Raw genomic sequence first — 21,812 nt, 5'->3', positions numbered from 1 at the left:
TAAATTCAGGTTAAAAACAAAGCCAGTAGTTTATCAGATTTCCACTAGGTGGAGCTTTCTTCAAGTCAGTTCAAACTATTCATTGCAAGTTTAACAGAACAGGTAAAGTACCTCTGCCAAATTTTCCTCAGAACAATACCAAGAGTTATACTTTAAACATTTTAAAAGAATTATAAATTTAACTTCATTAAAACTAATGAGTTAATAGTTCTTAAGGACTCTTTTAATGAAATACAAGGTAGGGGGGAAAAAGTAAGAAAGGATCAAAGCAGAAATTTCAACCTGCTGAAAATACAATTTTTACTTATACATAAACTTAATGAAGACTGGAAATCCCTATTGCCAGGTTTCATAAAAAGCACAAGAGATGGGTAAAGGCACAGCTTAAAGGGCTTGCTACAAAGCAAACCTGGCATTTGTAATCTAAGAAATTCAGATATTAATTGGCAAAATGTCTCCTTTAAGTTTTGTTGGACAATTCAAAGGTAGAAACCCAGGGATGAAATCCAGCAGGTTCTGACAGGTTCTGGAGAACTGGTAGCGGAAATTTTGAGTAGTTCGGAGAACCAGCAAATACCACCTCTGGCTGGTCCCAGAGTGGGGTGGGAATGGAGATTTTGCAGTATCCTTCTCCTGCCACGCCCACCAAGCCACGCCCTCAGAACTGGTAGTGAAAAAAATCGAAATTTCACCACTGTACAAGCCTCTCTGACATAAATTGTGAACAGAAGATCTTTAGGGCTCCCAGAGCAGTAGAGCCAGTCCAAGTGCATCTTTGTACAAATGCAGCCTACATAAATGCATGCCCCACTCTTTCTTGGTTTTCCTAGAAAAGAAGGGAAACTTGGTTCATTCCCTTCAGGTTAAATACATGTAGTCCTCGACTTACGACCACAATTCAGCCCCAAATTTATGTTGCTAAGTGAGTCATTTGTTAAGTGAATTTTGTCCCAGTTTACGACCTTTCTTGGTCGTACTTAACACTGCAGCTGTTAAGTTAGTGACACAGTGATTCTGGCTTCCCCCATTGACTTTGCTTGTCAGAAGGTCGCAAAAGAGGATCACATGACCCCGGGACAGTGCAACCGTCATAAATGTGAGTCAGTTGCCAGGCATCTGAATTTTGTTCACATGAACATGGGGAGGCTGCAATGGTTGTAAGTGTGAAAAATGATTTTTTTTCCCCCAGTGCTTTGAATGTTTACTAAATGAACTGTGGCAAGTCGAGAATTACTTGTATTGGTAACAAAACCAAGATCAATTATCAGAACCTATCTTCAAATAATTTTGCAGGGCAACAAAAAATGAAAAAGAGGGGTGATTGGCTCACCTTTATTGGACATGCTCTAGCAAAGGCTTAAATAAACCCTCCCAATTCTATGGAAGTTATAGACAAAATGTACAGTATATTAGTGCAATGAATAGAAATGATCACAGTTTCATTTTTTGTTAAATCACAGATGAAAAAACTGAACTGAATAGCTTCTATCTTAATACATGCAAAAATGAACACAGTGAATTTTCCAGAAAGGATCTAGTTATCCACAATACCCTACTCATGTAGGTTGACTTAGCCTTCCATCCTTCTGAGGTCAGGAAAATGAGCATCCAGATTGTTGGGGACAATATGCTGACTTTGTAAACTGCTTAGAGAAGGATGTAAAGCACTGTGAAGCGGTATACATGTCGAGGCGCTATTGCTATTGCTACTCTGTGAATTAAGATGCAGATAAAAGCATACATATTTTGCAATATGAACAACATTGGACATGGGAGAAATCAAGAGGGGTGATGGGATATAGTGATGGGGAAAACTTTAGTTATGGTGATACATTAACATTTGGACCAGATATAATATATTAAACATATGTTGTACAATATATTGTGAGTCAAAAAACCTATGGCAGTACTCAGAAATATAGCATATGTTTTTGTCACTGCTTTAAAAGCAAACTTTTCTGAGACCAAATCTTGGCTGAAAAGTAAGTTATAAATATGTTAAATGCAATCAAGCAATAATTATGCTAATATATTTGGCTATTTAACAGATAAAGTAAGCAAGTTGAGCTCGACACAGAGTTTTATATATTCTTTGAAGTGATGAGTTTCTGAGAATGATTACTATTGGGGCCTATAATCTTTTGGCTCCAAGGGGCTCCAAGTCGTGAACTGTTTAAAAAGCAATCAAATATACTGTATTTTTCACACTATAAGATACACCGGTCCATAAGACGCACATTAGCTTTAGAAGAGGAAAACAAGAAAAAAATCTGCCTCTGCCTCCCAGCATCCATCCGGTATTTATCTGGCTAGTGTCCTTGCAGCAAACAGCCTGGTCAGCTTCAGCACATTATCGCAGCCCCAGCACATGGCTTGTCAGGGCTCCGCTCCATTGTGCCCACCACCGGTCAACGGAGGTGAGCTGCTGCTGCCGGCGGGGAACACTGGAGCCTTTGCTGCCGAGCAGCTGATTGGTGGTTGGATCAGCCTCCCGGAATACTGCTGATCAGTTGTTCTAGGCGTCAGGAATCGCTGTCGACTGCCGTTCACCACCAAATACCTCCACATATTGCCGCATATCGCCGCCACCTATTGCCACAGATCGCCATCGCCACTGATTGCCACTGATCACCGCCGCCGATCACCGCCGCCACCAATTGCCATTGATCACCGCCACCGATCACTGCCACCTAGAACAGCTGATCAGTGGTATTCCGGGAGGCCGATCCAACTGCCAATCAGCTGCTCCACCGTTCCCTGCTGGTGGTGAACAGTGGCAGAGGTGACATTTGCACTATAAGACGACAGACATTTCCACCCACTTTGGGGGGAGGGGGAGAAGTGTGTCTTAATAGTGCGAAAAATATGGTACATTCAACAAAAACAGTCTCTATCCTTCAAATATCATTCAGCACTCTAAGGGAAAGAAAGGTAGTTTGGTGTAGTGGTTAAGGCATCAAGAATAGAAAATGGGAAACTATGAGTTCTAGTCAGTGGTGGGATTCAGTCAGTTCGCACCACTTCGGGAGAACCGGTTATTAACTTTCTGAGCAGTTTGGCAAACTGGTTGTTGAAAGAAATCATTAGGGCAGAGAACCGGTTGTTAAATTACTTGAATCCCACCACTGGTTCTAGTCCTGTCTTAGGTACCAGCCAGATAGGCAAACTTCAGCCAGTTACACACCTTTAGCCCTAAGAAGCAAGCAAGGACAACCATTTCAGAAAAACCTTGCCAAGAAAACTGCAGAGACTTTCCAGGAGACAGCACTTACTCAAAAGTGCACATACACACACAAACACACAGAAACTCTTTCAAAGAAATAATTAGAAATTTCCTGAAAGAACATGTGAGATTTCTAAGTGAACTTTTGATGCTTGTTTTTAGCTGGTTGACACTTTATACTATGCTTGATGCATATATAATGTTTTTCCATCCCATAAATTTTATCCTTACAACACCTCTGACAAGAACATGACATTAAAAAATATCTAGTATATTTGCAATATGTTATTGTTTCAACCTAGCTTTGAACACTGGAAAAATTCAAAATACAAGCTGGTTTCAGATGGATGTGGCTGCTTGACAGAAACTTCCAGCAATTATTGAAAATCAGAGTGGGAGAAATTTATCTATTGAGAAAATATGAAAGAAGCAGATAACTGTTATCTGAAATAAGAGGTGTTGAACATATGTGAGACAAAAACAAGAAAGAAATGGATAGGATATTTTAAATCATAAATAAGAAATTAATATAGATTTTTATCTTATTCCCATTGTTCCCCTTTAATTTTCTTCATTTTTGCCTTCAAATGGCATTTAAAATATACTAACTTCTCAATTGAAGTATGGAATGAGGTTCCTTGCCACTTTCTGGACAACAAACAACTGTTTCAAATCTAAATGGCAGAAATATCACCAAACACAGGGTGAATATTATTTTAGCATGTGTATGTGTATAATTGTTTTTTTTTTATATTCAGCTTTAATAAAACAATCCATTTATCATATTACATTCCATAAAACCTATCTGAGCAAAGAACAGACATTTTTAAAAGAGTATGACAAACTTCTTATTCTGATTAAATTTCCATTTGAAACTTACTCAGTGAAACTCAATAATGTATTCTGTTTCACGTAGTTATAGCAATGAAAACTTTAAGCAGGATCAGAGAAAATATGCAAATCTCAACACAGAGGACTAAAGGAACAGACGAGGAAAGAGGCCCTGAAATCTTGCACACTATTTCTGCAAGTGTATTAGTTTAAAGGGACTAACTTTATTGGATCAAGAAAAGAATTTAAACACATAGTCATAGTTTATAATCTCCCTTCCTTAAGTCAAGGGAAAATACCTTAAGCCCAAAGAAAAGAAAACATTAGATGGATCTAATTCTAAGCAGTATCATTTACAGAAATCTGCCCATAAGCACTGAAACTAAAAGTTGCAGCTGTATATACACAGATAGAGTTAGGCAGAGATAAAATTAAGGAAAAACACAGAAAGCAGAGTAGTTTTTTAAACAAGATTTTGCAGACACTAGCTGCTACAAAGCTGTTTAGAATAACGTAATTATGTATGTCTTAAAGGTTGCTAAAAAAGGGGAGGGGAGAAATGCTTGCTGTTCCTATAGTTAATTAAATGAGTCACATTTTAAAAACTTGTATGATACAATAGCTTAGATGCTTAGATGTTTTTAACACTGAGCACTCACATACCGCGAACAACGGAAATCCATATTTGCAATCCCCGGTATCAGTTTGAATGGTAGCTTTGTAATATGGACAAATGCCCATTTGAGGCTGAGCTGACACGAGCAACACTGCTTAGGCCCAGCAGAAGCCTACTGTTGTGCCAGTGAATAGAATGAATCTATTAAAGAAATCTCAGGTGGGAATTTATGTAGCAAACCTTATTGGAAATGTACTGTCATCTCTTTTCGGTGTGAGTGCGACTTAGGGAGAAAAGAAGGCAAACGGAATTCCCATGAGGAGAATGAAAGCCCGTAAAGATGGAAGCTTTTAAAAACTAAGCATTTCATAAAAATGCTCGGTGTTGGCACATTGCAAAAATTTATGTTTTAATTGCAAATTCGAGGCAGAAACTATTTTTTTAAAAAAGTAACATACAGTCTAAGGTAGGGATGTCAAACACAAGGACCGCAGGCCGGGTGCAGCCCATAGGGTACTTAAATCTGGCCTGCGGGGCCGGCCTTGAAATAGCCCATGGTGCCTCTGGCAGCCAAAATGGGGTGTGGGGGGGTGCATGCGGCCTCCATGCCTCCCATTTTTGGCCTGGATGGCCTCCTGCAGTACTTTGCCAGCCAAAACGGATCACGGGGGGGGGGGGGGGGGGCGCACAGTCCTCCTGTGACCTGTTTTGGCCAGAAAAGTGCTGCAGGAGGTGTTCATCTCATCTTCCCCTCCCCTCCCCTCCGGCTGGCCTGAGGAGAACTACAATGCTGATCCAGCCCTTGAAGAAATCCCGTTTGACACCCCTGGTCTAAGGTTTTCATTCTCTTTTTAAATATGTACATAATAGGCAGTGGTGGAATTCAAATTTTTTTACTACCAGTTCTGTGGGCGTGGCTTGGTGGGTGTGACAAGGGAAGGATACCACAAAATCTCCATTCCCATCCCACTCTGGGGCCAGCCAGAGGTGGTATTTGCCGGTTCTCCGAACTACTCAAAATTTCCGCTACCGGTTCTCCAGAACCTGTCAGAACCTGCTGAACAGCACCCCTGCTTATAGGTTGTTCCACAATACTCTCCATTAATCTGTGGTCCCATTATTAACTGAGAGCAGAATGCTTGGGCATGTTGTGGCCCCGCCCTCTGAGCCTATCTCATCGGAGGAAGAAGGCTCCGAACATGAAGAAGAGGAGTCGGCCAGGCCTCCCTCTCCAGGCCCCGCCCCTCTGGCACTGGCTCAAGTGCCGGCCGAGGAAGAGGAGATTAGCCAGGAGCCAGGTGTCTCCGATGAGAGCGAGGGAGGTGATCTGTCGTTCCTGGATCCACGCCAACGAAGGCATGATAAACGGTTGCAGCAGTTAAGGAGGCGTGCCAGGGATTATAACTGAGTCACTGGACCACACCCCAGAGACTATATAAGAGAGTGTGGTGGCTGTTTAAGACTCTGTGACGAACAAAAACTAACTCTGGCTAGTCACTTGAACAACGCCTAAATCTGCCGAAGGTTCCTTGTTTTGAACTGGACTATTTGCAATTTGTATGTATTTTCTGTTTATCTGATGAAGTAAAGCCCTTGGCAGTCGATACTTGTATAGCTGCCAAGTTTTAGATAACAACCTGTGTGTGTGCCAAGTGCTTTCTTAACCCTCGGCTGGCTGTGTTTGTGTGTGTGTGGAGACGGGGACAGAACAGGGCATGCTCTCATTCCCTTGAAATCTGTAGAGCTCAGCCTTCAAGACTAAAGATGCAGTTCTGGAAGAAATGTAGCGAGCAATAACACATCAGCTAGGAAGATACACGTGTTACTTCTCCTTCCTCACTAAATAATAATTTAGATTTTTATAGATGATAAAGTCATGCTTATTTGAACAGCCTTGGTTCCTGAATTCTTGTGCCTGATAGACAATTTCTTCTCACTTCTATCTTCTGTAAATACATATAAGTTTGCAAATTTTGCTACCTACATTTCTATTTGTATGGAATTTAAGAACAATTCACCTCATCCCAATTGACAACTAAATTATTATTGCTAAATCTATGAAAAATAAAAATCTAATGTTTTCTATGACTTAGAAAGTACAGGAGAACATTGGAAGGAGTCTTAGAATCTGGATCACAGAATATTTTGGTCAGTTTGTTCTAGGAGTCAATGTTTTACAGAGGACTCCCAGATTAATCTTTAGCCCAAGGACAACTCAGTGATATATGGCCTGTAAAGCTGTTTGCAATAATTGCATTTTTGGCAGTTTTTTTTTTCGAATACTGGGACTTACAGTTTTCAGCAAAACTGCTGAAAGTGAACCACTGGCTCACTTAGCAATCCCAGCGTTCACTTTATGACCCCCGCATTCACTTAATCTGTTTTTTGACCATCATAACATTTGATCATAATTGGCAGACTCCATTACAGTTATATGTCAAGGACTATCTGCATTGTAAAGTCTGAGAGCCTCTTAATTTATGAGATTGTGCAGAAGTGGTCATCAACAGATTAAGAATATGGCGTCATCTTTTATTGCACTATTATTTCTGACACAGGAGAGGCTGTTTTGGTTCTGGGTCAACGTTTGGATGCAATGGCCAGCAGGATGGAAACTGATCTGATGCTGATCAGTTGTTGCTGAATCTATATAACAGCCTATGGATAGGTTGCTTCCAGATGTAGAAAACACTTGCAGATCTGCATTCCCATAGGAATCGATACATCACTTAGCTATATTCATGGATCTAGCAGAGTCACTAAAAGCCTAATTGACAAAGTCCTTCAGTTCATAAAACAATTATGTCTCCCCCTGGATAGGGGACAGCTTAGGCAATTGATACATGCCCTGATAACCTCAGTTTTTAATTACCGTAATTTATTCTGTGTAGGGCTGTCAATATGATGGAAAGCTGGGCTAATGCAACATTGAGCAAGTTACTGCCACTGCAATATAATGTTATTTTAAGAATTTTACTGGCTGCCACTTTGCCACCAGGTCAGGTATAAGGTTGTAGTATTAACCTATTTAAGGCTAAATATGCTCAATCTGCCCAATGCAATCATCTTCAGATGATGCCTGTAGCTATTTCATCTGATGCCATGCAGAAAAATACATTATCAGAGGTAGCTTTCGTTTTTAGAATCTTGGTTGGTCAGAAATAAAGCAAATAATTCAGGGTAAGTTGTTTAAGTTTTTTTTTTAAATCACCTTGACATTTACAATTTCATAATTGTATTCTTGTGCAACCTGTGACCATTTTCGCAAGACAAAATATATTTTATAATGTATTGAATTTATTTTAAAATGCTAGACACCGGGTAGATTTTTTAAAGACATAAGTACTCTTGATCTTTAGTTCACCATTCTACTCAACTGAGTTCTCAAGTAAGCTTACAATAATTTTTAAAAATACAAAAATTTTAAAAATAGAGTAAAGGTAATATTGAAGTAAATTAAAAAATATTAATTGAGACATTACTGAACAGATGTGAGAAAGCTACATTAATTTGATTTTACTTGACCTTTTATGATAATAAAGTATCCCTTGAAGACCTGTGCAGTCCTACCAGCCATGATTTCAGAAACAATCACTAATAATTAGAAATACATCAATGCATATGATAGAATATCTAACAGTCCCCTTCAACTTTACCTGAATTCCTGATAATGTTAAGGGTTGGATTGTGGATTTTTGTTGGCAGAAGTATGGAAGTGGTTTTTAATTCTTCCAGGATGTTTTTTAGATTTCTCAGTCTAAGCCACAATCCTGGAACTTCTTAGCAATGTCACTTCCCTATATTAGCTGGGTCTGCCAAGCCTAAGCAAGGTAGGACAAATACCACACCTGCTCAGATATCACATTCTAGCAAGACCCAACCTAAGAGGGAATTCATCTTAACATTCCCACACATATGGAGTCGTTGGTGCTCTCTGAATTCTGTTGCTTGCTTACCAATGTTTCATTACCCAACTAGGCAATATCATCAGTCATCAGACTCACATTGATAATATACCTAGTTGAATAGGAAACATTGGCAAGCAAACAACTAAGTCAGATAGCACCAAGGACTCCATAGTTCAACCCTGAGCTACACATATTCTCTTCTATTGATTCCCACACATGCTGAACTTCTTACTTTTTAATAATAGAATTTAAATAATAGAATTCTCAGTCGAAAACCAACACTGATGAGGCCTTTGGATATCTGATCTTGGAAACTAATGAATTAGTGGGCATAATTAAGATTCTAATGCAATTCAACCCTAAATAACATTTAAGAGTTATTAGACTAGGAAGATTCATGTGTTAATTATCCAGAAAATAAAATATTCCAACATTATTTTTAGAGTCAATACCAAATAAAATTGCAGCTTGCTACAATCTTTATAATTAGCCTATGAACAAATACATACAATGAAATACACAAAACATGAAAGTATGCTTATTATAAAGGAATACATTTATCAAACATTTATCAAACCAAATAAAAATGGCAAAAGAGGATTTATAGAATACATTTTGACTGAATTCTAGAGGAGGAACCAAACACATATTCATATTTTGGAACCATACCAAGCATTTAACATTTTAAAAACATTTCTTTACAATTAAAGACGTTCTGAGCTGTACAAGAAGAGTTCATTACTTACCTCAAATGTGTTACCAGTTTCATCAATCTCTGGTGGGACAAAAGCTCCTTCTGGATCATCTTTTAAAAAAAAATTCATATTAAAAGATTAAAACCTTTTTAAAAAAGAGCCCTGGTAGCGCAGCAGACTAAAGCACTGTTATTAACATCAGCTGCCTGCAATTACTGCAAGTTCAAATCTCACCAGGCTCAAGGTTGACTCAGCCTTCCATTCTTTCTAAAATAGGTGAAATGAGGACCCAGATTGTGGGGGCAATAAACTGACTTTGTATAAAATATACAAAAGTATGAAGGCTATTGCTTAACGCATTGTAAGCCGCCCTGAGTCTTCGGAGAAGGGCGGCATATAAATCAAATTAAAAAAAAAATCAATTCACGACAGATCAAAAATCAATAAATGGTAATACTTTAGCTTAAGTTTAAAGATGTTGGTTTTTATTCAGAGCGATGAGTGTTCGGATTTTCCTCTTTGTAACATAATCTATTCTTATAAACCACCTGGAGTCTTTATAATTTTGCAAAACATATAAATGTATGTGATAGATACATTAAATACAATCCTCCAAACCATTTAAAAATAGGTTGAGTCTAATTTCATGTTAAAAATATCTACATTAGTGAGCAAAGCGAAGTTTTTCAAACACAAAATCTACGACATTTTCTATGTAATACATTATGCAGCTTGGGTGGAATCGCATCAAATTTTTAAATGGAGCATTGGAGAAAGAACTTGCTGTCAATATGTTGATCAAAGAATGTATTTGCATATCAAGTGTCTCAATTATTTTGTTTTAAACATTCAAGTACAATGAAGAGACTATTCATAGCCTTTCTAATCTGCTCAGTTCATGCTTTTTACACATCACAATCGAAGCCATTGCCTCATTAGTAAGAGAGACAATTCTATCAGAACATTTTCCACAGAATGTGTTCCCTTGTCATTTCAACAATTACATTGGGGTGAAACGAAACTTAAAAATGTACTGTTAATGCACTTATGATGAGATTTAGCAGCCTCAATAATGCTGGTATTATTATAAAATAACTGTGTGTGTGCGTTTGTGCGCGCGCATGTGCGTGGGTTAAAAAGCACAGAACAACCTTGTTGAAGCTCTCTGAGGCTGTTCCATTTGTTTAATGTTTAACAAATACTGTCAGTCATATATCAATATATTTCAGAAGAACACCGAGGAATTTGTTTACATTTAACTTCATATCCTTAACATTTATAATGCATCAGTTTCTAGAAGACAATAAGATCTATAAAGTTGAGAGGGGTGGGTGGGGGGAATGAATCTTCCAGAGTTCTAATTCCACTCTGCAAAAATAAATGTCTTGAGATTTAAGAAAGTAACAGCATGACATCCCAGCATTCTCTGTCATCCTCAAATATCCCTAAGAATTACTTAATCAACTACATAAATCTTGAAATACAAAGCTCATGAAAGGATACATGGAAAAATTAGGGAAAGTTTCATTATTCTGGTTCCTGTCCTGCACCACACCAAGATCTTGCCCCAAAAGCAGGACCAGGTAGGAATCAACTTCCCAAAATGGGCAAGTTAGAAACTTGCCTGTGGAAGGATCCAATCAAGAACCAACACCACCAAAACAATCAATCAAGATCAAGCACAAACACAAGCCCTAACCCTAACCAATCAGAAACCAGCCCTCTCCAGCCTGTACCAATAGGAAGCCAGCTTAGCTAAAAACCAATCAGAAGTCAGTGGCTGTAAAGACAAGACTCCTAATCAGTCCCTGTTTGCAAACCACCTTGCCTCTGAAGATGCCAGTCATAGTTGCTGGTGGAACCTCGGGAAGTCTATTATCTGGATCATGGCCATTAATCCCTGAAGCTCAATTTATCACAATTGGGATCAGTGATCTCAACGACCGCAATTCCAGCTCTCAGCTGTAGTTGTTAAGCAATCACAAAGTGACTCAGGAGGTAGGGGAAGCCTGGCACCCACCATCATACATAAACCTGTCATGGACTTCAGACAGCTACAGGGCCAGTGGTGTGCAGAAACATGTCACAGGTTATGGTCCTCTTCCTGCCCCACCATACCCAGGTCCATTTACCTTTGCCTTTTTCTGCAGTTGCAGAAAAAAACCTTCAGAACAATTGCCTTCCCTAGCTTTCTGGTCAGAACAATAGCAGAAGATATTCCTGGGAAAATCAGTTTGCTAAACTGCCCCACACTTAATAACACATAATCATCATTTTAGCCATGGTCTATCCACTGCAGGATGAAGGCCTCTTCTGCATGTTTTCAATCCATATGGTCCCAAGTTTTCTTTTGCCAATTGGGCCTGCGATACTTGCTGATGTCATCGCTCCATCTTGTTTTAGGTCTCTTTCATTGACTTTTTTTTTTTATCAAGTGGGATCCATTCTATGACTGCCTTAGTCCACCTGCCATCAGTTCTTCTTGCTGTGTGACCATCCCATTTCCATTTCAATTCTTTTACTCTCTTGTTGCTATCATATACTTTTGCTTGTTCTCTAATCCATGTGCAGGTCCTTCTATCTTGTCTTGTAATGCTGAGCATATATCTTTCCTCTTTGTGCCACTCTTAGCTTTTGTATCGATTGTTAGGTTACTGTCCATGTTTCGCTGTCATATGTTAGAGCAGGTAGCACACACTGATCGAAAACCTTTCTCTTCAGGCATAGGGGGAGGTTGTTCTTGAAAATGATGCTTAGCTTGCCAAATGCTTGCCAACCACATTTAACATGCCCTTCAATTTCCTTTATTGTATCACCTTCCATTGAGATCCATTGGCCAAAAGATGTGATCTTCTACATCTACTCCAGATACAAAATATTTTCTCAAGACACATAATATAATACTATCATACTATACACAGATATGTTATAATGCCCCATTATATAAAAGCCTTGATTATAAGTAGAATCAGGTGATGGAATAAAATAAATTACAGAAGCTAAACCTATACCAGATAGACAATAAACTAGAATAATATATAGTCCTCTGAAGCTGATCAGCTGGTCATTTGATTAGAAAATATGACAAGTGAAATGACAGAAGGGAACAAGCACGTGATCTTTAATTAGTTTCTCATACAACTTTAAGGGATATCTCAATAAACAATTACACAAAAGGATGTTGGAAAACAGTATTTACACAATCTGTGGGCATCAGTTTCTTTAATGATACAGTAAGTATTTGCAAGGGACATGGTGGCTCAGTGGCTAAGACGCTGAGCTTGTCGATCAAAAGCTCGGCAGTACAGCGGTTCAAATCCCTAGTGCCGCATAACAGGGTGAGCTCTCGTTACTTGTCCCAGCTTCTGCCAACCTAGCAGTTCGAAAGCACATAAAAATGCAAGTAGAAAAATAGGGACCACCTTTGGTGGGAAGGTAACAGCGTTCCATGCGCCTTTGCCATTTAGTCATGCTGGCCACATGACCACGGAGACATCTTCGGACAGCACTGGCTCTTCGGCTTTGAAATGGAGATGAGCACCTCCCCCTAGAGTTGGGAACGACTAGCACATATGTGCAAAGGGAATCTTTACCTTTTAAGTATTTCCAATTTTTTGACAAATCATGAATGTATGAAAAAATGTTTCCATTAAGTGGCTGCTCATGAGATGTCAGCTTGGCATGGATTTTTGAAATCACATACTCTTCTAATGATCCATCATTCTACAGGAGGTAACGCACTATAATTTGTTAGACACCGGGGGAAAAAATCTAGTTCACATAGAATGCTCTGCCTGATCTTATTAATGAGATGTTAATACCAGCATAGGCCCCATGTAACATCCTAGAAAAAAATTATGCATATCCTTCGGAAGTTAATCAGCATGCTCCTGACTGAACAAACACCAGCATTAATTAGGACAAGTAAACAAGAAGCTATCTGTGTAGAGAAACTGTGGAAGGAACTCCAACATAACATATTCATGACAAATTATTCATATCTCCACACACTCAATTTTTCATCAATCAAGTGAGGCTTTAAAAACACTAAATTTTCCAAGCTACAACATGAGGACAGTTCTTAATAAAATAGATATCCAAAGGTAGAACTTCAAAATTATGAATGTTCCCAATATGGTTTTTCAGTTGTGCATTTGTATGCCAGTCTATTAATTTAAATGATTTTAGAATGAACTAGAACACTGTATTAACTGTAAAATGAGCACGGTTTTAAAATTGGGAAGAAGAAATCTATCGATAATTTGTGCTCTGCTGATGATACTGCTCTGACAGCTGAAATACAAATTTTCTGCAAATCCTAGGAATAAAAATCGAGGAATATAGTGGAAAAAAATGAGGTAGATTAAATGTAAAGAAGACTCAACTAATGATAACAGGTTCAGCAAACAGCCTTAGAAAAGGCAGTGAAGATACTGAAGTGATGGATAACCTTTGCCTCTTAGAATCAAGTATTAACAGCAAAAGAAATCGGCAATCAAGAAATATGCCACAGACCAATACTTAACAAGACAAGAATGAAAGCTTTGGAAAAGTTATCTAGATGGTGGGATGTGTCTACTGGAATCATGCAGGAAATGGCTTCTCTGTCGCACTCTATGGAAGCAAAAAGTCGACTTTGAAGTACTAGAATAGAAAGAGAGAGAATTTTGAATGCTTCTCTTTGGGGAAGACTCCTAAGAATACCATGGATAGCCAGGAAAACAATTGGATCATCAAACAAATACAACCCAAATGAGCAGACTCAAATTATCCTATTCAGATGTGAAGATTTCTCTGTTAGTTCTCTGGAGAAGTCTGTAATGCTGGGGAAATTGGAAGGAAGGAGAAAATCAAAGAGTCCAAATTCAGACCATGACTCGGAAGTAGTCGAATAAACAACATCCATACTAATTTGCATCACATAAAAAGGTATTTAAATACCAGTGTTCTGACACACAAGCACATTTCAAAACGCATGGACGATGTCTCCTCGAACAGTGATGAAACATTTGCAAACAAATTGCCAAGCTCGGAGCTCAAACCAACAACGTAACTACCAACCTGAGCTACTAATATTCAAATAAATTTCATTTTAGAATGTAGCTAACCTGCAAAAGAAACCAAACTGGCTTTCCAAATATGATAGGGTTGGAAAAAAGGCAATGAGGATGTAAGTTCATTATAGTTTAAGTCAAGGGTGTCCAAACTTGTCAATTCTAAGACCTGTGAACTTCAACTCCCCGAATTCCCCAATTCTCAGAATTCCTCAATTATGTGAGCTGAAATCCACAAGTCTTAACATTGCCAAAGTTGGACAGCCCTGGTTTAAACTAAGGCCCAAAGACAAAATGCATATCTTAAGTCAGTATTGTAGAGCCAATGAGTAGACAAAGTTACTCTAGCCATATTAGTGCTAAGTGGCTTTCCAATAAAGTTAGAGGAGGTATTTAGAGAGATATCACTATGTATTGCATTGTAATCTACTGGAAGTAATACAATTGCTTTGCTAAAATGGGAATTTGAAAGTTAACGTGAAACATGGTAAAATTTGTCAGGCTGGCATGACAGAAATGAGTACATGGACAAAATTATCTGTTCCATTTATTTTGGGTCACATAGGGAGCTTGAGCAATTTAATATCTTCCAAAGAATATGATGGAAATATTTAAGAGGAAAATAATATATCATACCTGCAATGGGCCCATTGAGACACTTTTCCACTTTGTTTTAATCTAAAATTTTCTCTGAATCCTAAAGAATTTACAAGATCCTTCTTCTATCAAAACCTTCAGGACGTTTCAATTTTTCCCCCCTGTTGCTATCTTTTCAGTATTATCTGGGAAGTCTTGTTTGCCAATTGTTTATATCAGCAGTCCCCAACATTCCCATTTCTGTGGGCTGGTCGGTGGCAGCCGGGAGATGGGCTGGTTCTGCCCAAATGGTGGATGCATGCGCACAACTCTATTTGCACAAATGGAGGGCACGCACACACACCGCTTGCGCAAATGGAGTTTTGCACGCTCTTCCGCTCACCCACAGCTTGTGCAGACCAAGGGCTAGGGACCCCTGGCCTATATTATCTGCTCTTTAATATTTCTATTTCTACTCAACTAAACATGAAACATAGGTACCCATCCACAACCTTCACGGTGGGGCTATTTCTCCCCAATTTTAACCCTTGATCTATTTTCTCCAACATCTTATCAGAGTAAGGTTCTTGGTCCTATTTTCTGGAGCTAAGGTCATAGCCCTTCAACATTCCACTGTGATACAGTGTTCTTTCTGAACTTTTCTGCTAAGTAATAAACATCTCAATACTTCAATACTTTAACAAATTTAAGAATAGCAAACTCCAAAATCTATCTTGAGGTCCCCCCCCCACTGTTTCCCAATATCTTAAATAAAAACATCTATTTATGGTTCAAAACAAACAAGGAAATATTCCCTAGATTTGTACCAGATCACTCCTTGTATTTTTCAGAGATCTGATCTGTTACAATTCTGTTTTTCCCAATACAAAGAGAGCATTTCCTTTTCTTTTAAATTATCTTCTTATATTGTTATGCACAGAGACCCGGATACAAAAATTCCTGGCTTACAAACTACACTAACCTATCAATCTTCCCGTCCATTATGTGGATCTTTTAACTTTTTAAAAAAAAACTCACAACTTTCACTGAAAAGAACCAAGAATAAGGATGGAGTGAAGCTGGTTACAAAGAATGCTGATGCTTCAAAAACTTCCCAAGTATCCTGAAGTTAATTGCAAACTGATTCTTCCCACCATAAAAAGATGAGACACTACGAAAACAGATTCAGATGAAGGTTTCCTTAAAATAGCACCTATGGTGGGACAAAGGGGGAGTTCAGAATGAGGAAAGTAGCACCAGGCATTGTGATACAAGTCTCACACCCCTTTTCAAGTGTGTTACTTCTGACAGAAGAAGCAAGCTCCTGAAGATACCCATGGTTCCCTATGAGCAGGTTTTGTTATCTTCACAATCTTCCTTTAGTAAGTAAAGTGAAATTCGAAGAAAGGTGGATCCCTTCAGAGCCATAGGACATGGTGCTTACAGAACCTTGAAGCTTGGCTTCTAGAGATTCATATAATGTCAATAGGAAAAGCTGTAAGAATATTGGTCCCTGTCCATGGATATCATTCACACTGCCACCCACTGTTATCTACCAAGCTACAATTTCACTTATAAATCTAAAGCATCAGAAATATCAAACATACCTTCCAATTCATTCTTTGACTTATCATCTTGCAACACAACCTACCAGAGTTAATCAAGGTTTCCAAAATGTCACAAATCACACATAAGCTCGGGGGGGGGAGGCAAAAGAAATTATAGCTTCTTTGGCCATATCAAGAAGTTGAAATGTTAGATAGCTTCAAATATGGCGAGTTCTCCATCAATGTACTAACTTTACTTTGGCTTATTTCTCATCTCCCACAATACATTTTGTTGCATAGCCATGCTTTCTTAGCCAATTGGTAATAAATGCACAAAGATTACACCCCTGTTGCATGACCTGCATTGGCTTCCAGTTTTCTTCCGGGTGCAATTCAATGTCCTGATTATTACCTTTAAAGCCCTACATGGCATGGGACCAGATTATCTGAAGCACTGATTCTCCCAGAGAATATCTATCCATCCTACCAGAATGGATAGTGGGGCCACACTCCACGTCCCTTAGGAGGCAGTTCAGTGACTTAATGACGCCGGAGATGGTCTTTGGTCCAGCGGTTTGAGTCCTAGCACTGTATGGCGGGATGAGCTCCCATCACTTGCCTCAGCTTCTGGAGTTCAAAAGCATGTTATACACGAGTAGATAAATAGGTACACTTCAGTAGGGAGTCTAACTGGCACTTCTTGCGGATGGTTAAAATCCTGCTGGTGCTGCATCTTTCCAGTTGTGACACCCGTTTGTGAGGTGGCTTTGGTGGAGGGAGAGGACCCCAGATGACATAGCAGAAAAGCCACTCATCTTTCTTTCTGGTGTAGTTAGCTCATCCTGTGGTGCACCTTGGGACGCGCGCGAGCGTGAATCAAATAGATCTAGCGATGTTAGGCAGCCAAACTACTACTCTGCATTAGCATTGTCCTTTTCTGGCTAATATAACATCACCCTACACTAAAAAGAAAAAGAAAAAAGTAAGAAACTCCAGATTCTTCCCTTTAAATATTGCCATCTTATGGGAATTTTCAAACATACCATTTTTGTGCAGCTCCTGTCCTATGGAACACCCTCTTCCCTGTGATTGACAGATCTCTATCTTTCTATCCTTCCAGAGATCACTTAATATCTCGACCTTAAAACCTGGTGAGCCCAGGACGGGATGAGAATGTGGGTGCATCAGAGGCTATCGCACCAGGTTTTTCTGTTTTTAGTTTTATTGCTGTTGATTTTTATGCCGTTTGTATTATTTTATCCTATTTTTATAGTGCTTTATTAGTTGCAAGCCACCCAGAGTTGTTTTAAGAGGGGGCAGCTATATAAAAGTTTTAAATGAATAAATAAAATAAATGCACAGAACACACATAAAATCTGTTCACTAAAGGAAAGGGGGGGGGGGTGTTTTTGCTAGCTTTAGCTTTTTATATATTAAATAATGTATGTTACCACTAGAGCTAGTTAATGTCAGCTTTTCTCCAATTAGAATATATAATGAACACTAAATATATAATCTATCTATATATCCTCTCTTGGCTCTCAGATTCTGTTTTTGTTTAAAAACATTCATATAAAAGCATGGTAGCATTTATTGCATAAAATCATCTGGAAAATACAGACTAGATCAAAGACACAAATTTAGAACCACATTAAATTTAATCTAGTAATCTTTGTTCAATACTATAACACCTACATGAACATACATAGTAGATATAACCTAATTTAGCTTGACGTGAGCTGACATTCATTGTTGCATTTAAGAAATTATGGTTCACACTCTAATTAAAATCCATGTAGAAATCTGACAGAGACAATATATAATGTTTCACTACATTTTCTCAGTAGGATTTTTTTTTTTTACTTTTCAACAAATCGTCTACCAGCCTGCATACTTACCACTGATCTGTTCCATGAAGCATACATTGCCATTGGTGTTAAAAGCCAAAGTGTCAGGAGTAATGCAAAGGGTCTGGAAGACTGTAGAGTGGGCAATGTTCTTCAAAGACTGACTACACTCCAGACAAATAGCCCAAATATCCTGCTCAGTAAGACAGCTATCTTGCAGTGAAAGAACATCAGCGAGCGACACATTCTCCTGCCAAGACAAGAATTCAGAATTACTCCACATTTCAGCACAGTGAACCTGATGAAGCTAGCTCCAGGTAATGCATAATCCACCAACCCAACACTTTTCCAAAAAGTTCAAAGCTTTCTAAGACAAAAACCTAAAAGGTACTTGTATTTCAGGTTGTACCTTCATGGTCAACTGTTCTAAACCTGCTTACTAAATTCTGCTTTGCTGTTTTAGATTTCTTTCCCCTCTCTCTCAATGTTTCTCTAATTTGTAGCTGCAACCATCTCTAAACTTCCAAGTGCATCTTATTCGGAAGAGTGGATTTGATCAATTATATCAAGCATCACAGTATCAGACCGCAGAAGATTCATAGAACAAAGATCTCATGATCAACACTAGAAACTGACTTCATGCTCTCTCCTTCTTTCTTCCCTTCAAAGATCTTCTTACCAATATAAATATTATTTTTCTACAGGCAAGTGGGAAGAAAAACACATAATCCGCCATGGAAATCTAAAGAGGAACCCTAGAGAAAAAAATTGTCTATGACATTTTATTGATTTTTATATCACTTCATTTAACTGCCCTGTGCAGAATCCAGCAGGTTCTTTGATTATTGAGAAGCTGTGGGAAACGAAGCAAATGACGAGATGCTTGGAGCAATAATGAAGAAAAACAATGTGAATGAACATGGTTGCATGCTATATTTGGCAGCGTTTCATGGTGGTAAGAGCAGTGAAACATGTGCACTTCACTATGTTTCCTGCATGTTGAGATTTGTATTTAGAGGCTCTGTCTAAGGTTACACTTTGTCTCTTGGGTAAGAATGAAGATCCACTCCAGAACACATAATAGAATTGCTCATGTTCACTCAGAGATGGATACCAGCTGGGCAAAGTCTAGTAAGATTAACTCAGACAATGTCTTGTGAGACCATCTGAGACTCTTTGAGTTCTTTTGGGAAGACAGAAGACAAAAGAGTTAGACAGAGCTCTCTGTGGCATGAACTCTGCCTTCTATAGAGGCAGTTATAACCTACCCGTATCCAATTTTGGCTCTGGATAGCCTCACCCTCCCACATATGGATTGCGTTCATGACTTGGGGATCCTCTTGAACTCATGATTCCCACTACAACAGTAGAAGGGGGAGTATGACTCCCGCTTCAGTATTCGGTATTCCAGTTCTAGGCCTCCTTGTATGCCGCTAACAAGTAAGCTGGTTTGGTCGCTCAACAGCAAGACACTGACAAAGCGGGCACAGCAGTGCCTGCATTTTCTGCATCGCATGAAAAAAGTACATCTTCCTCCTGCTGTCCTTGCCACTTTCTATAGAGCGGGGTGTCAAACTCGATTTCATTGAGGGCTGCATCGGGGTTGTGTTTCACCTTGCGTTAGGTGTGCAGCCTTCAGTCCAACCGCTCCTTGAATTGTATTGAGCTTTATCTAACTCCTAGCAGGTGCTAACCATTAGTTGAGAAGATTCTTATGGGTAGGCTGTGTTTAGCAATAAATCAGTTTAATTGGAACCTCACATGTAGACCTGGTTTTTCTGTGCCTGACAGTTAATATCTTATTGCTTATTAGGATTTAATTATTATTATAAAGTATATGTACATTCTTTACTCACTTCCATGTGTTCTTAATTTATTCTATTTGTTCTGTCCACATTTTTTTTAAAAAAAATTATCTCTAACTGAAAATAAATAAATAAATAATATTATGGTCCCAATGGAACGTTCAAATAAAGAGTCCACACTGCATCCCTAAACACCTGCAAGCATATTTTTTATTAGAAGCCCAATGAATGGAACAATTAGCTCAATCCACAGTGTGCTTGTAAAACATTCTGGCTTCAGTACTACATTTCCTGGCAAGCCTATTTAAGAATGGAAGGCATACTCTCTTGCTAAAAGAATACTGTAGTGCTACAAAGCTAAGCCCCATGGCAAATGCTTTCTCCCTGGTTACAATTCTACTGCTGTAAATATAAATGGTTGTACCATATGGCAAAGGCATAAATGTATAAAAATTCTGTACAGACCATGAAAAAGTAACATTCTCTCCAGTTGAGGGTGGCCATATTCGTGGGAAAGCATTTTAAGCATTAACGGAAGGATAAAAACACACCAGAGTTCCTCTGCTTTTCTGTCCTCAGAAAAAAATAGTGTTCTAACTCAAAAGGAAAGATTTGACTCTAATTTATTTTTAATTGCATAGGTTGACATCAAAGAACTATATAACTTTTTCAGCAGTTAATTAGCTGAAATGTGTTACTCCTGGATTTTTATATCCTGAACTGAGTTTCAAAGGGAAGAAGTTCCACTGAGCATCCAAATTGAAATTGAAAGATGGGATACAAATTTGTTCAATAAATAAAATGGATTTAATTTCCTACATTGGTTAGGTTAGCAGTTCTATTTGATATCTGCTTGGTTTTGATTTTTAAATGTTGATGTTTTTATTTTCTTCTTGTTTTGCTTTTATTTATGTGAAGCTTTGGCGGCATTCCTCCTGTGGAACAGCTTGAGTACAAATATTTCTTTAAAAGCCTTTTTTTGATTAAGCTTCTGAAAAGTGGTAAAAACTTGGCTCTGAAATAACATTTGGAGGATGTCAGATTTTCTTTTCTGATCCACATCAGCTGGTTAGTGCTATTGTAATTTATATTACTTGTGATTTCTTTGCTGTCTTTTATCTTGACTTCTAGTCTCTGTTTTGAAGCAGAGCAGCATAGAAATACTAGCGATAAATAAAAATAAATAGCACACATTCATTATGGCATCTGGCCATAAATAAATGAATAAACAAAAGAGACATAGCTCTTTCTAAGGATAAGTGGAAAGCAAAAGGTACGTCCCCAGGTGGTTTTTCAGGTGCAATTTAAAGTTGCAATGCAACATTTTGGAAGAGGAATGTAATACTTCCCAAAGGATTACATTTTGGACTAAAGGCCAACCTCGTTCAATCTTCTATTTTCAAAGCGACCAACCAGATTTCTATAGAGATCATACAAGTAGGAGATTAAAGTCCCACAGCAACTACTACGTGTTCCCGTTCTCATAAGCATGCTGTCTGCAAAGCTGGAGGTACTACGGGTAGTTCTCAACTTATAACTGGTTACTTAGTGACCGTTTGAAGGTATGGCAGACAGCCCTCCCCAAATGCAACTTACAACCCGATTCAGAAGTTAATGACCATTGCAGTGTCCCTGTGGTCATCTGTCCTAAAGACCAACTGCAGGGATGCTTCAGCAGGACACTCCGCCCCCATCTCCTCCCACCGGTAC

General features: G+C 38.6%; 1 protein-coding gene across 1 annotated transcript in view; it reads right to left on the bottom strand.

Moving 5' to 3' along the window:
• The window catches only part of KNDC1 (kinase non-catalytic C-lobe domain containing 1), a 78,575-nt gene that overhangs the window by 53,779 nt on the left and 2,984 nt on the right, over window positions 1–21,812 (bottom strand). The window contains exons 2-3 of the mRNA XM_087871690.1: window positions 18,349–18,547; window positions 9,325–9,383 (exon numbers count right to left, since the gene is read on the bottom strand). Coding sequence (XP_087727816.1) covers window positions 9,325–9,383; window positions 18,349–18,547 — 258 coding nt within the window. The remainder of the gene's footprint in view (window positions 1–9,324; window positions 9,384–18,348; window positions 18,548–21,812) is intronic.

This window comes from Pantherophis guttatus, chromosome 6 (assembly GCF_059756535.1).
Source record: "Pantherophis guttatus breed Tessera chromosome 6, ASM5975653v1, whole genome shotgun sequence".
NCBI lineage: Eukaryota > Metazoa > Chordata > Lepidosauria > Squamata > Colubridae > Pantherophis > Pantherophis guttatus.
Note: the sequence above shows the minus strand (reverse complement) of the source record. Positions and strands in the feature narration are given on the sequence as shown.